The sequence below is a fragment of the Phocoena sinus genome, chromosome 18 (genome assembly GCF_008692025.1).
Source record: "Phocoena sinus isolate mPhoSin1 chromosome 18, mPhoSin1.pri, whole genome shotgun sequence".
Classification (NCBI taxonomy): domain Eukaryota; kingdom Metazoa; phylum Chordata; class Mammalia; order Artiodactyla; family Phocoenidae; genus Phocoena; species Phocoena sinus.
This window is the reverse complement of record NC_045780.1, coordinates 51,129,797-51,145,306: the sequence shown is the minus strand read 5'-3', so window position 1 is coordinate 51,145,306 and position 15,510 is coordinate 51,129,797. Positions and strand designations below refer to the sequence as shown.

At 37.1% G+C, this 15,510-nt stretch overlaps 1 protein-coding gene across 1 annotated transcript in view; it reads left to right on the top strand.

Moving 5' to 3' along the window:
* The window catches only part of MYCBP2 (MYC binding protein 2), a 279,990-nt gene that overhangs the window by 76,749 nt on the left and 187,731 nt on the right, over positions 1 to 15,510 (top strand). The window contains 2 exon segments of the mRNA XM_032611171.1: positions 2,021 to 2,179; positions 7,295 to 7,499. Coding sequence (XP_032467062.1) covers positions 2,021 to 2,179; positions 7,295 to 7,499 — 364 coding nt within the window.

The window sequence follows — 15,510 nt, the reverse complement described above, 5'->3', positions numbered from 1 at the left end:
ACATGTTCCTGGTGGTACCCTGGGGACATGATTTTCATAACTTAGCGAATTTATAACTGATGGATTATTTATCTCCTCCTATTGTTAGGTAGTTAGAGAAAAGCTATCTCTCTCTTATTTACTATTATATCCCCAGTGCCCAGCACAGTGTCTGGTGCATGGTCAGGTCTCAGGAATTACTTGTTAAGTGACTGAGTGACTGATAACTACAAGTAGTGGATATGAGGGATAGAACTAGCCAAATAAAGGGTTTTATATTTATAAACTGTAATCTCAAAAACTTGTCATATTTTCTTTCTAGCATTTAGAAATGAGTATAATGATTGTGGCAACCCACTTGGAAGGATTTTATATGAAGTAAATATGTAAAAGCCTATACATTTCTCTGTAAAAAGGAATTCAGAATTAACGAAGTTTCTGATTAGAGGCTTAGGTGATTGTCTCATGTGGGGGAAATGACATATATCAAACGTTTATAACTGTCCATTATTAATTTGAACTGTGCTCAGGTGACTTATGAGATGGTTTAATGTGGTAATATCTAGAGTCTCAATTGGCCTCACCTGTCAGAGTGAATCAAAATTTGGAGGTGGGCTCATGTATAGTTTAAAAATAATATTCAGTGTAACTATTGCTTGCTAAAATCCTCTTGGCTAAGGCTTATGGAAACTTGTGCATTTATTCAGCATATAGTTTTTGAGAACTAACAATATGTCAGGGATTGGTGGACCAGACAGACATGATCCCTTTCCCTTTGAGGCTCTGAGAGACAGTTGGACATTACAGAACTTAAGTGTTAGAGATCTGTGGTCTAATGGTTATGGATATAGACTCAGACCCTGGCATGGCCACTTTTTATTTGGCTAACTAGTTTAAATTACGTAACTTTTCAGAGCTTTTCTTAACTTTTCATTTTTTTTTCCACCTGTAAAAGGGAGCTAATGATAATACCTGCTTCTTATGGTTCTTATAAGGTTATAGGAGATAATGCTTATCAAATACTTAGAACAGAGCCTGGCACATATAAGGGCTCAAGACATGTCAGCTAATACTGTTAATAATAGTAAATACTATTTCTGTATATACATATCTTTTTCAAGTATGCTAAATACTAACAATGGGAGTTTTTGAGGTATGCTTAACCAAAAGACTTAAGTTAGTATAGGGTGAAAGGGAAGGTCACCTTAAGGAAGTGGTATCTGAACTAATAATATAGAATAGTTTTGCCAAAGTGTGGTATGAGAATTATATTATTTGTGATTTAAATAAAACAAATACTTCAACTTTTTAAAAATGTTTATATTTTAGTGTATGTTATAAATACTCAACAATCTTTGATTTTTACTGTTATTACTACTGAATAAGGTTAAAATGCTTTAGTCAAATTTAAAATTGACGCAAAAAATATTAAGATAATATGAGTGGCACTTGGATATGGCAACTATAATGAATGCAATATGTGAATAAGTGAAATTTAGGAACTACCTGTACGTTGGATTGTGGAAGAAAGCATTGTAGATTAAAAATGATCGAAAAATACTGCTTTGGAAAATCTCGCAGGTTTCTACAAAAACAATGTTATTTCAGAATACTCTGGTGAGTATTTTACTCTGTTTTGCTGAGGCAGGTCAAAGCAAGTAAAGTACATGATTCAAAGGTTCCTTTGTTCTTGGGTCAGGAAAGTTTGAAATCTAGTGACCCTTCTGAGAATTGTTGAGAGGTGCTGCCACTTAGAGCAAGCGTTCAGGAGTAGCAGGCTTGAGCTAAATGCCAGAGTAAAGATTTGTCCCAAGTCTAGATGATAACATTTTAAGATTTTGAAGCTTCATTAAAAAATTATAAAATTAATTTACTGATACCCTGTCCATCTTTTGGCTACTAGTTCCCATTTTGGTGGATTATTTTATCCCAGAAATGAAAAGTTCTGCGTTGAAGTGGTCCTTTTATGTTACTGATGATTTAGTAGGCCCAGAAAGGCTTCTTTTGTTGTTTTCTTACCAAGTTTGTATCTTTCCTGTAGGTTTGGTAACAGATTTGAAGGGCCATTTTGTAACTCAGGTAGCTATGGGCAAAGCTCATACTTGTGTTTTAATGAAGAATGGAGAAGTTTGGACATTTGGTGTGAATAATAAAGGACAATGTGGACGAGACACTGGTGCCATGAACCAAGGTGGGAAAGGTAGGTGTTTAATGTGTGGATATTAAATTTTGTGTTGTTTTTTTCAATAGTTTTTCAGAACACCGTGGTGAAGAATCTTACTCTTTAAAAAACAAGTGGCTTTTTGATTTCATACTTAAAAATTATGAAAACTACTAAATTTCTTATTTATTTGTCAGTCTGTCACTCACTGGAATAATCAATATACTTTAGACTTCTAATTTCTGAGCAAATGAGCTTGCTTACTTGTATTTTTTTCTTAATTTTATATGAAATGTAATAGCACTTCTTTGATTTAGCATCTTTAGTGGTTGAATTGTCTCAGAAAAGTGCATTTTTGAAATTCTTTGTTATTCGGTCCTTTCATACCCCATGTTTTAGTTATAACAATTTTTGGCAGCAGTCTATCTGCAAATATTATCTTCCTGTTTAACAGCATGTACTACCTGTAATTTAATCAGTTCTTGACAACTAAGAGTGATCTGTAAGAATACTTGACCTTTTATCAAGAGTGAAATTGTAGATGCACCTTATATACTGTATCCTTTGCCCCAACATTCAGGCTGTTGAAGAAGGATGAGAGGGGTTAATCCTTTGCCATGTTTGTTGTGGGTTTTTTGTTTGTTTGTTTTTTGGTTATAGCTGTGTCTACCTCATTCTTACTCTCAGGTTTTACTTCTAGCTGCTATCAGTGTTGTCCTATACCCTTCACTCCAATTTCAGGTTTTCTCTTTTTAATTTTGTATGGATGGAGAATAGGAAATAGAGACGTATTATTAGAATTAAGCACTAAACTGTGTTTAAAGCATGAATGGGTTTGAGGATTAATATTTGTATAAATTAACAAAAACAAGTTTAGTCTTTTGGGGGACTTCTTGATGGCAGGCTCATCTGTATATCAGGAGCCCTCTATTTTTTTCTTCACCTTATTTATATTTGTGTGTATTTAAAATACTTTAATTTTTAAAAGAGCAAGTCTGTTAGAGCATATTGATTTTAAAGACGAGGGAAGAACAAAATGAAATGAATTACTCCAAAATGGAAATTTTTTTTCTTCTTGCTGAACTCATAAGCCATGAATTTGGATAACACCTACTAGGCATAAAGGAGGGAAGTAGCTTAGTTTTCTATATATAGTATAAATATAGATTAAATTATATTTTATAAGAGTTCTGAACTGAATAAAACTGTTCTTTATTATCCTGAAACTATGTTTACACCTATGTTCTGGATTCTTAAGGTAAATTTTGTAATAACCAAAATGAAATTGTTAAAAGTTGTTTTTACTTATAAATCACACCCACTCTGTTAGTAAGTAATGCATTAGAAAGCAAACTGGTAGCCGTAAGACACATAATGAATACAGATTGCAGAGTTGCAAAGAAATAAAGGATTTTTAAAAGATGTTTTTAAAAAGAAAACAGGAAAAGTACAGAAAATAATATTGCAGTGTAAAAAAATTGTGTATCTACCACTATGTCTTACCATTTTTCAGTAAAAAAAATATATAGATAAGATTCAAGTGGCCCACGTTCCCCTTCTAAGACTTATTATTGTACTCCATCTCTCTCCAGAATTAGTCATGATCATGATTTTGATTAATATCCTTTCGGTTATGTTCCTGTATTTGTACTTGTTTTTATATATTTTGTATATTATATGCTCATACTTTACACATAAAAAGATGATTTTTATAAGTGCTAATCTATTTATATTTTTCTGTAAATTTTTTTTTTAATCTCACCATTGTGTTTGAAATAAAGTGACACTGGCACATATAAATCTAGATGACTCATGTTAACTGCTGTGTAATAAACCGTGTGACTAACATATCACAGTTTATCCATTCTCCTGCTGATAGATGAGTTATTGCCAGTTTTTCACTATTATAAATAATTTTAAAACCTCCTTTATTCATGTTTCCTGGCAGAAGTGTGCGAGACTTTAGTGTTGTAGACTTCAGCTTTGCTAGATTTTTCTTGAAAGAGGTTGTACCAGTGGATATTCTTAGAAGGAAAGTCTGATTTTCCATATCCCACTAATAGTATTGACAGACTGATTTTTGTCATTTTGATGGCTATGACATGGTTTTTCATTGTAATTTTTTGTTATATTGAAGTACAACATACATGCAGAAAAGTACACATAGCGTAAGTGCACATCTTGATGAATTGTCACAAAATGAACAACACATTCATGTAATCAGCACCAAGATCAGGAATATTACCAGCATCCCAGGAAGCCCCCACTTATGTGCCTCCCCAGTTACTATCTACCTCTGCACTTAACACTATAAATTAGTTTTGCATACATTTGTACTTTATGTAAATGGAATCATGTAGTATGAGTTCTTTCGTGTCTAGTTTCTTTTCATTCAGCTTTATGAGATTCATCCGTATTGTTGCCAGCTAGTTATATATTGTTCATTCTCATCGTTGTATAGTATTAAATTGTGTGACTATACCACCGTTTTAAAATCTTTTCTAGTATTATGGACATTGGGGTAGTTTCTAGTTTGGCTTGTGTTAGTGTTGCTGTGAACATTCTAGTAAATGTTGGTGAAAATATGAGTGCCCTTTTTTTGGGTATTTAACTAGGAGTAGAATTACTGAGTCTTTCTTGTAATTTGCATTCCCTCAACTATTAATAGTGAGTTAGATTCTCTTCAAACTTTTCTTGTTTGCTTGCCTTTTTTCCTATTGATTTGTAGGAATTTTTTGTATATTGTATTGTATGCCTTGCAAATATCTTTGACCAACCTGTGGCTTATCTTTTACATTTATTTATGGTTTCATTCGTTACATATAATTTAAAAATTTTGACAGGTTCTTTATTGTCTTTCCTTACAAATTTTTGCTTTATGTAGTCAGGTTGGGGCCTTTATTTTCCATGTGAATTAGAATCAGTTTTTTTACTTGTCACTGTGATTGGGATTGCTTTGAATTTAGAGATTAATTTGAGCATGATAGTTATAGTACTGTTGGGATGATTAAATGAGTAATACATATAGAGCCAGTTACAAGTAAATGCTCGATGTGGTTTAGCTATTGTTGTTGTTAAAAATATGACTTATGCCTTCTTAAGGATTTCTTTATTCTAACTCTTGACATAGTTATCCAATACTTGGTCATCTAATTTCTCAACCTGTCCACAGATTAGAATTGGCAAAAATAAAAAAGATTATGTCTCCTATGAGTTCATTTGTACTGAGTCTGTTATAAGTGTAAGTGGTCAGAGAATAAGGTTGACTAAGAATAAGTGATGAAGTGAGTAAGATAGAACCTTGTCTTTGAGGATCTAGATCTGCTATGAAAGACAAACATAAAAAATAATTACTTGATTCCCACAGATTTACTCTTTCATTTTATGGACTTGTAGCACTATATGTTCTTCATAATTCTGTCACAGTTGTATGTTTATACCTTGCAGTATGGTTATTTGATTAATGTCAATTTTTCTTACTAGCTTGCAAGCTTTATAATTGCTCATTATCATAGTCCTCAGTGCCTAGAGCAGAGATCTGCAAACCATAATCTGATGCCTTATCTTCTCTGTGGCCTGTTTCTGTATGGCCCTTCAAGCTAAGAATGTATATTATATTTATAAAGGGTTATTTTTTTTAAAATGTGACATAGACTTATGTGGTCCCCAAAGCCTAAATTATTTACAATCTAGCCCTTTACAAAAAAGTTTGCTGACTCTGACATAAAGGAATGCCTGGGGCATAGTTGGTGTTCAATCAAAAAAAAAATAGTTGAGTGAATTATAACACAATTAAATAAGTTGTAATTGAGGTATAAACAGGCTTTGAAGAGATAATCACTTACCCTGGAAAAAACTGTAAGTGCTTTCATAGGAAATGACCTCCAAGTTGAGTTTTTGAAGGCTGAAAAGGAGTTTCTCTGGTAGATGAGATAGGAAGAGACATCTGATGAATGAGGCAGAGAGATACAGGTGGAGCAGGAATGAGCAAAGGCCCTGAGCATGTGAAAGGACACAGGATGTTTATAAAGCAGAGGGAATTTAGGTTCAGCTGGAATACAGTTTGCATGGAGGAAATGAGGTTGGAGAAAATCGGGAGCCATGTTGTGACTCACTGTATCTTGCTAAGAAGTTTTGTTCTTTTGAAGACCTTTGAAAGTCATGGGAGGTTTGTAAATTGTGAAGTCATAGGATCAAATGCATACTTTAAGAAGCTGATTTCCGGGCTTCCCTGGTGGCGCAGTGGTTAAGAATCCAGCTGCCAATGCAGGGGACATGGGTTCAAGTCCTCGTCCAGGAAGCTCCCACATTCCACGGAGCAACTAAGCCTGTGCGCACAACTACTGAGCCTGCGCTCTAGGGCCTGTGCTCTGCAACAAGAGAAGCCACCGCAATGAGAAGCCCGCACACCGCCACAAAGAGTAGCCTCTGCTCACCGCAACTAGAGAAATCCTGCATGCAGCAATGAAGACTCAACGCAGCCAAAAATAAATAATAAATTAAATAAATTTATTTTTTAAAAAAAAGCTAATTTCCAACAATGAGAGGATGTTCTAGAGTGGATGAACTCTTGGCTTTTAGAATGTGGTTAGGAGACTTTCTTTGGTCTGTTGAACAAAAGTATTGGCAGTGAGGATGGAAAGTAGGGACTAAAATCAGAAAAAATTAGACGTACGAGTGACAGAAAGTAACAGCTACGAGATACTCCTGCCATCACTGCCTCTTTTTTTTTTTTTTTTTTTTTTTTGCGGTACGCGGGCCTCTCACTGTTGTGGCCTCTCCCGTTGCGGAGCACAGGCTCCGGACGCGTAGGCTCAGCAGCCATGGCTCATGGGCCCAGCCGCTCCGCGGTATGTGGGATCTTCCCGGACCGGGGCACGAACCCGCGTCCCCTGCATCGGCAGGTGGACTCTCAACCACTGCGCCACCAGGGAAGCCCTAGATATATCTTTTTGCAGAAAGGAAATGGAGAGAGCATTTATTAGTGGTCCCTAAATTAAATTTTATTTTTGTTCCTCTAATATTTTATCATTTCTGTGTATATCCATTGGGATTAGTATGTGTTCTACATTTTTTAAATTGGGAAATAAAATTACCAGTTTTTTAGACATGGGAATAATCTAGATGAAAATTATAAACTGATCTTTCAAATAGGGTTTGGAGTTGAAAATATGGCAACAGCAATGGATGAGGACCTGGAAGAAGAGCTAGATGATAAAGACGAGAAGTCCATGATGTGTCCTCCAGGCATGCATAAGTGGAAGCTGGAGCAGTGCATGGTGTGCACCGTGTGTGGAGACTGTACCGGTTATGGAGCCAGCTGTGTCAGTAGTGGACGTCCGGACAGAGTCCCTGGAGGGTAAGAGAATGATTAATACTCAAGGTAAAATAATAGTAGAAATTACGCAAAACACATTCCTTTTCAAAGTTATTCTGGAGTTCATTCTGTTGTGTTGTTCTTAAAGGCACACTGGCATATAATTATAATTCTTATAATTCTATAATTTACTTCAGTGTTATTTTATTGTGCTTTTCTTTCATTTGATTTCTTTAAACGTTTTACTTTATTTTTTAACATCTTTATTGGAGTATAATTGCTTTAAAATCATGTATTAGTTTCTGCTTTATAACAAAGTGAATCAGCTATATATTTACATAAATCCCCATATCTCCTCCCTCTTGTGTCTCCCTTCCACCCTCCCTATCCCAACCCCCCATCCCACCCCTCTAGGTGGTCACAAAGCACCAAGCTGATCTCCCTGTGCTATGCAGCTGCTTCCCACTATTTTACGTTTGGTAGTATATATATGTCAGTGCTACTCTCTCACTTCGTCCCAGCTTACCCTTCCCCCTCCCCATATCCTCAAGTCCATTCTCTACATCTGCAGCTTTATTCCTGTCCTGCCCCTAGGTTCATCAGAACCTGTTTTTTTTTTTTAGATTCCATATATATGTGTTAGCATATTGTATTTGTTTTTCTCTTTCTGACTTACTTCACTCTGTATGACAGACTCTAGGTCCATCCACCTCACTACAAATAACTCATTTTCAGTTTTTTTTTTTATGAGTGAGTAATATTCCATTGTATATATGTGCCACATCTTCTTTATCCATTCATCTGTCGATGGACATTTAGGTTGCTTCCATGTCCTGGCTATTGTAAATAGAGCTGCAGTGAACATTGTGGTACATGACTCTTTTGGAATTATGGTTTTCTCAGGGTACAGACCCAGTAGTGGGATTGCTGGGTCATATGGTAGTTCTATTTTTAATTTTTTAAGGAACCTCCATAACTGTTCTCCATAATGGCTGTACCAATTTACATTCCCACCAACAGTGCAAGAGGGTTCCCTTTTCTCCACACCCTCTCCAACACTTATTGTTTGTAGATGTTTTGATGATGGCCATTCTGACTGGTGTGAGGTGATACCTCATTGTAGTTTTGATTTGCATTTCTCTAATGATTAGTGATGTTGAGCATTCTTTCATGTGTTTGTTGGCAATCTGTATATCTTCTTTGGAAAAATGTCTATTTAGGTCTTCTGCCCATTTTTGGATTGGTTTTTTGACATTGAGCTACATGAGCTGCTTGTAAAATTTGGAGATTAATCCTTTGTCAGCTGCTTCATTTGCAAATATTTTCTCCCATTCTGAGGGTTGTCTTTTCGTCTTGTTTATGGTTTCTTTTGCTGTGCAAAAGCTTTTAGGTTTCATTAGGTCCCATTTGTTTATTTTTGTTTTTATTTCCATTTCTCTAGGAGGTGGGTCAACAAGGATCTTGCTGTGATTTATGTCATAGAGTGTTCTGCCTATGTTTTCCTCTAAGAGTTTTATAGTGTCTGGCCTTACATTTAAGTCTTTAATGCATTTTGAGTTTATTTTTGTGTATGGTGTTAGGGAGTGATCTAATCTCATACTTATACATGTAGCGCTCCAGTTTTTGCAGCACCACTTATTGAAGAGACTGTCTTTTCTCTATTGTACATTCTTGCCTCCTTTATCAAAACTAAGGTGACCATGTGTGTGTGGGTTGATCTCTGTGCTTTCCATCCTGTTCCATTATCTATATTTCTGTTTTTGTGCCAGTACCATACTGTCTTGATTACTGTAACTTAGAGGTATAGTCGGAAGTAAGGGAGCCTGATTCCTCCAGCTCCGTTTTTCTTTCTCAAGATTACTTTGGCTATTCGAGGTCTTTTGTGTTTCCATACAAATTGTGAACATTTTTGTTCTGGTTCTGTGAAAAATGCCATTGGTAATTTGATAGGGATTGCATTGAATTTGTAGATTGCTTTGGGTAGTAGAGTCATTTTCACAATGTTGATTCTTTCAATCCAGGAACATGGTATATCTCTCCATCTGTTTCTATCATCTTTAATTTCTTTCATCAGTGTCTTATAGTTTTCTGCATACAGGTCTTTTGTCTCCTTAGGTAGGTTTATTCCTAGGTATTTTATTCTTTTTGTTGCAGTGGTAAATGGGAGTGTTTCCTTCATTTCTCTTTCAGATTTTTCATCATTAGTGTATAGGAATACAAGAGTTTTCTGTGCATTAATTTTGTATCCTGCTACTTTATCAAATTCATTGATTAGCTCTAGTAGTTTTCTGGTAGTGTCTTTAGGATTCTCTACGAATAGTGTCATGTCATCTGCAAACAGTGTAGTGTTTGTGTGTAAAGTGACGGCTTTACTTCCTCTTTTCCATTTTGGATTCCTTTTATTTCTTTTCCTTCTCTGATTGCTGTGGCTAAAACTTCCAAAACTATGTTGAATAAGAGTGGTGAGATTGGGCAACCTTGTCTTGTTCCTGATCTTAGTGGAAATGGTCTCAGTTTTTCACCATTGAGAATGATGTTGGCTGAGGGTTTGTCATATATGGCCTTTATTATGTTGCAGTAAGTTCCTTCTATGCCTACTTTCGGGAGGGTTTTTATCATAAACGTGTGTTGAATTTTGTCAAAAGCTTTTTCTGCATCTACTGAAATAATCATATGGTTTTTATCCTTCAATTTGTTATATATGGTGTATCACATTGATTGATTTGCGTATATTGAAGAATCCTTGCATTCCTGGAGTAAACCACACTTGATCAAGGTGTATGATGCTTTTAATGTGCTGTTGGATTCTGTTTGCTAGTACTTTGCTGAGGATTTTTGCATCTATGTTCATCAGTGATATTGAGCTATAGTTTTCTTCCTTTGTGACATCTTTGGTTTTGGTATCAGGGTGATGGTAGCCTTGCAGAATGAGTTTGGGAGTGTTCCTCCCTCTGCTATCTTTTGGAAGAGTTTTAGAAGGATAGCTGTTAGCTCTTCTCTAAATGTTTGATAGAATCCGCCTGTGAAGCCATCTGGTCCTGGGCTTTTGTTTGTTGGAAGATTTTTAATCAGAGTCTCAATTTCAGTGCTTGTGATGGTCTGTTTGTGTTTTCTCTTTCTTCCTGGTTCAGTCTCAGAATATTGTGTTTTTCTAAGAATTTGTCCATTTCTTCCAAGTTGTCCATTTTATTGACATAAAGGTGCTTGTAGTAATCTCTCATGATCTTTTGTATTTCTGCAGTGTCAGTTGTTACTTCTCCTTTTTCATTTCTAATTCTATTGAGTCTTCTCCCTTTTTTTGTTGATGAGTCTGGCTAATGGTGTATCAATTTTGTTTATCTTCTCAAAGAACCAGCTATTGGTTTTTTTGATCTTTGCTATCGTTTCCTTCATTTCTAATCTGATCTTTAAGATTTCTTTCCTTCTGCTAACTTTGGGGGTTTTTTTGTTCTTCTTTCTCTAATTGCTTTAGGTGTAAGCTTAGGTTGTTTATGTGGGATGTTTCTTGTTTCTTGAGGTAGGATTGTATTGCTATAAGCTTCCCTCTTAGAACTGCTTTTGCTGCATCCTATAGGTCTTGGGTTATTGTGTTTTCATTGTCATTTGTTTCTAGGTATTTTTTAATTTCTTCAGTAATCTCTTGGTTATTAAGTAGTGTATTGTTTAGCCTCCATGTGTTTGTATTATTTCAGATTTTTTCCCCGTGATTGATATCTAGTCTCATAAAGTTGTGTTCAGAAAAGATAGTTGATACGATTTCAATTTTCTTAAATTTACCAAGGCTTGATTTGTAACCCATGCTATGATCTATCCTGGAGAATGTTCCATGAGCACTTGAGAAGAAAGTATATTCTGTTGTTTTTGGATGGAATGTCCTATAAATATATATTAAGTCCATCTTGTTTAATGTATCATTTAAAGGTTGTGTTTCCTTATTTATTTTTATTTTGGATGATCTGTCCATTGGTGAAAGGGGGGTGTTAAAGTCCCCTCCTATGAATGTGTTACTGTAGATTTCCCCTTTTATGGCTGTTAGCATTTGCCTTATGTATTGAGGTGCTCCTATGTTGGGTGCATAAATATTTACGATTGATCCCTTGATCATTCTGTAGTGTCCTTCTTTGTCTCTTATAGTAGTCTTTATTTTAAAGTCTATTTTGTCTGATATGAGAATTGTTACTCCAGCTTTCTTTTGGTTTACATCTGCATGGAGAGTATCTTTTTCCATCCTCTCACTTTCAGTCTGTATATGTCCCTAGGTCTGAAGTGGGTCTCTTGTAGACAGCATATATACGAGTCTTGTTTTTGTATCCATTCATCCAGTCTATGTCTTTTCATTGGGGCATTTAATCCATTTACATTTAAGGTTATTGTCAATATGTATGTTCCTATTACGATTTTCTTAATTGTTTTGGGTTTGTTATTGTAGGTCTTTTCCTTCTCTTCCTTCCTAGAGAAGTTCCTTTAGCATTTGTTGTAAAGCTGGTTTGGTGGTGCTGAATTCTCTTAGCTTTTGCTTGTCTGTAAAGGTGTTAATTTCTCTGTTGAATCTGAATGAGATCCTAGCTGAGAAGAGTAATCTTGGTTATAGGTTTTTCCCTTTTGTCACTTTAAATATGTCCTGCCACTCCTTTCTGGCTTGCAGAGTTTCTACTGAAAGATCAGTTGTTAACTTTATGGGGATTCCCTTGTATGTTATTTTTCACTTGCTGCTTTTAATACTTTTTCTTTGTATTTACTTTTTGATAGTTTGATTAATGTGTGTTTTGATGTGTTTCTCCCTGGATTTATCCTGTATGGGACTCTCTGTGCTTCCTGGACTTGAGTAACTATTTCCTTTTCCATATTAGGGAAGTTTTCAACTATAATCTCTTCAAATATTTTCTCAGTCCCTCTCTTTTTCTCTTCTTATTCTGAGACCCCCATAATTCAAATGTTGGTGCATGTAATGTTGTCCCAGAGGTCTCTAAGACTGTCCTCAATTCTTTTCAATCTTTTTTCTTTACTCTGCTCTGCAGTTGTTATTTCCACTATTTTATCTTCCAGGTCACTTATCCATTCTTGTGCCTCAGTTATTCTGCTATTGATTCATTCTAGTGAATTTTTAGTTTCATTTATTGTGTTACTCATCATTGTTTGTTTGCACTTTACTTCTTCTAGGTCCTTGTTAAACATTTCTTCTGTTTTCTCCATTCTATTTCCAAGATTTTGGATCATCTCTACTGTCATTACTCCGAATTCTTTTTCAGGAAGCCTACCTATTTCCTCTTCATTTGTTAGGTCTGGTGGGTTTTTACCTTGCTTCTTCATCTGCTTTGTGTTTCTTTGTCTTCTTACTTTTCTTAACTTACTGTGTTTGGGGTCTCCTTTTCTCAGGCTGCACGTTCGTAGTTCCTCTTTGTTTTTGGTGTCTGCCCCCGGTGGCTAAGATTGGTTAAGTGGGTTTTGTAGGCTTCCTGGTGGAAGGGACTAGTGCCTGTGTTCTGGCGGATGAGGCTAGATCTTGTCTTTCTGGTAGGCAGGGCCACGTCTGGTCATGTGTTTTGGGATGTCTGTGACGTTATTATGATTTTAGGCAGCCTGTGTAGTAATGGGTGGGTTTGTGTTTCAGTCCTGCTAGTTGTTTGTCATAGGGTGTCCAGCACTGTAGCTTGCTGGTTGTTGAGTGGAGCTGGGTTTAGCGTTGAGACAGAGATCTCTAGGAGAGCTTTGGCTGAGTGATATTATGTGGAGCTCGGTGGTCTCTGGTGGACCGGTGTTCTGAACTCGGCTCTCCCACCTGAGATGCACAGGCCTAAAACCCGGGCAGAGCACCAAGGCCCTGTTAGCCATATGGCTCAGAAGGAAAGGGAGAAGAAAAGAAAGAAAGAAAGAAAAGATAATGGTAATAAAGTAAAATAAAGTTGTTAAAATAAAAAATAATTATTAAAAATAAAAAAATTAAAAAGTAATAAAAAAATCAAAAAGAAAAAGAAAGAAGAGAGCAGCCAAACCAAAAAACAAATCCACCAATGATAACAAGTGCTAAAAACTATACTAAAAACAAAAAAACAGGACAGACAGAACCCTAGGACAAATGGTAAAAGCAAAGCTATACAGACAAAGTCACACAAAGAAGCCTAAGGATACACACTCACAAAAAGAGAAAAAGGAAAATATATATATATATATCATTTCTCCCAAAGTCCACTGCCTCAGTTTTGGGATGATTCGTTGTCTCTTCAGGTATTCCACAGATGCAGGGTACGTATGTCAAGTTGATTGTGGAGATTTCATCCGCTGCTCCTGAGGCTCTTGGGAGAGATCTCCCTTTCTCTTCCTTGTTCCTGCAGCTCCAGGGTTTCAGCTTTGGATTTGGCCCCGCCTGTGCGTGTAGGTCGCCTGAGGGCCACTGTTCTTTGCTCAGACAGGACAGCGTTAAAGGAGCAGCTGATTAGGGGGCTCTGGCTCACTCAGGCCGGGGGGAGGGAGGGGTACGGATGCGGGGCGAGCCTGCAGTGGCAGAGGCCGGCGTGAAGTTTCACCAGCCTGAGGCGCGCCGTGTGTTCTCCCGGGGAAGTTGTCCCTGGATCACGGGACCCTGGCAGTGGCGGGCTGCACAGGCTCCCTGGAGGAGAGGTGTGGACATTGACCCGTGCTTGCACACAGGTTTATTGGTGGCTGCAGCAGCAGCCTTAGCGTTTCATGCCTGTCTGTGGTGTCCGCGCTGATAGCCACACTTCGCGCCCATCTCTGCAGCTTGTTTAGGTGGTTCTCTGAATGCCCTCTCCTCGCGCACCCCAAAACAATGGCTTCTTGCCTCTTCGGCAGCTCCAGACTTTTTCCCGGGCTCCTTCCCGGCTGTCCGTGGTGCACTAACCCCCCTTCAGGCTGTGTTCACTCTGCCAACCCCAGTCCTCTCCCTGGGATCCAACCTCCGAAGTCCGAGCCTCAGCTCCCAGCCCACACCCAGGTGAGCAGACAAGCCTCTCGGTGAGTGCTGGTTGACACCGATCCTCTGTGTGGGAATCTCTCCGCTTTGCCCTCTGCACCCCTGTTACTGTGCTCTCCTCCGTGGCTCCGAAGCTTACCCCCCTCCACGGCTCCGAAGCTTCCCCCCTCCGCCACCCGCAGTCTCCGCCCACGAAGGGGCTTCCTAGTGTGTGGAAACCTTTCCTCCTTCACAGCTCCCTCCCACTGGTGCAGGTCCCATCCCTATTCTTTTGTCTCTGTTTTTTTCTTTTTCTTTTGCCCTATCCAGGTATGTGGGGGGTTTCTTGCCTTTTGGGAGGTTTGAGGTCTTCTGCCAGCATTCAGTAGGTGTTCTGTAGGAGTTGTTCCACATGTAGATGTATTTCTGATGTTTTTGTGGGGAGGAAGGTGATCTCCATGTCTTACTCCTCTGACATCTTGAAGTTCTCTCTTATTTTAATTTTTTTCCTCAAGTTCCTCAGTTCATTTTATTACTTAAGTTTTTATTTCACAAAAAAATGTACTTGTACATATATTGTGTTTTTATGTATTGGTGAATCTATTTCTGTGGAGTGTATTTCCAGGACTGTTACTGCTTGTTTAAAAACTATTGGTTTTTGTTTTTGTTTTGTTTACGGTGGTTAATGTTTTTAAAAATGAAGGGTTTCTGTTTTCACTAACAGCAGTAAAAGGCAGTTTCTTTTGAAATACTTCCAGCAGCAGATCACATAATTCTTTAATTTCTGTCAACTCAGTGAACGTGAAGTGATATCTCATCATTATCTTCATATATATTTCCATGACTCACATTTTTCCTGGATATTTAATTATACTCTTCTGTGAGTTTTCTCTTAAAAACCTTTGCCTGTATTGTTTTTATCCTTAAAAATTGGAAGATGTTCTCTGAATATTCTTCATATTAACTGTTTTCTGTCTTCTCTACAAATAGTGTTTCCCAATTTACTTATGATCATATAACTAAATTAGGTTATATTCTGTTACACAAAAGCACTTAACATTTTTAAGAAGCAAATACGTATTTCTTTGAAATTTTTGAATTTTCTATCTAGACTAGAAAGGTCTCAGTTTCTAGATGATTATA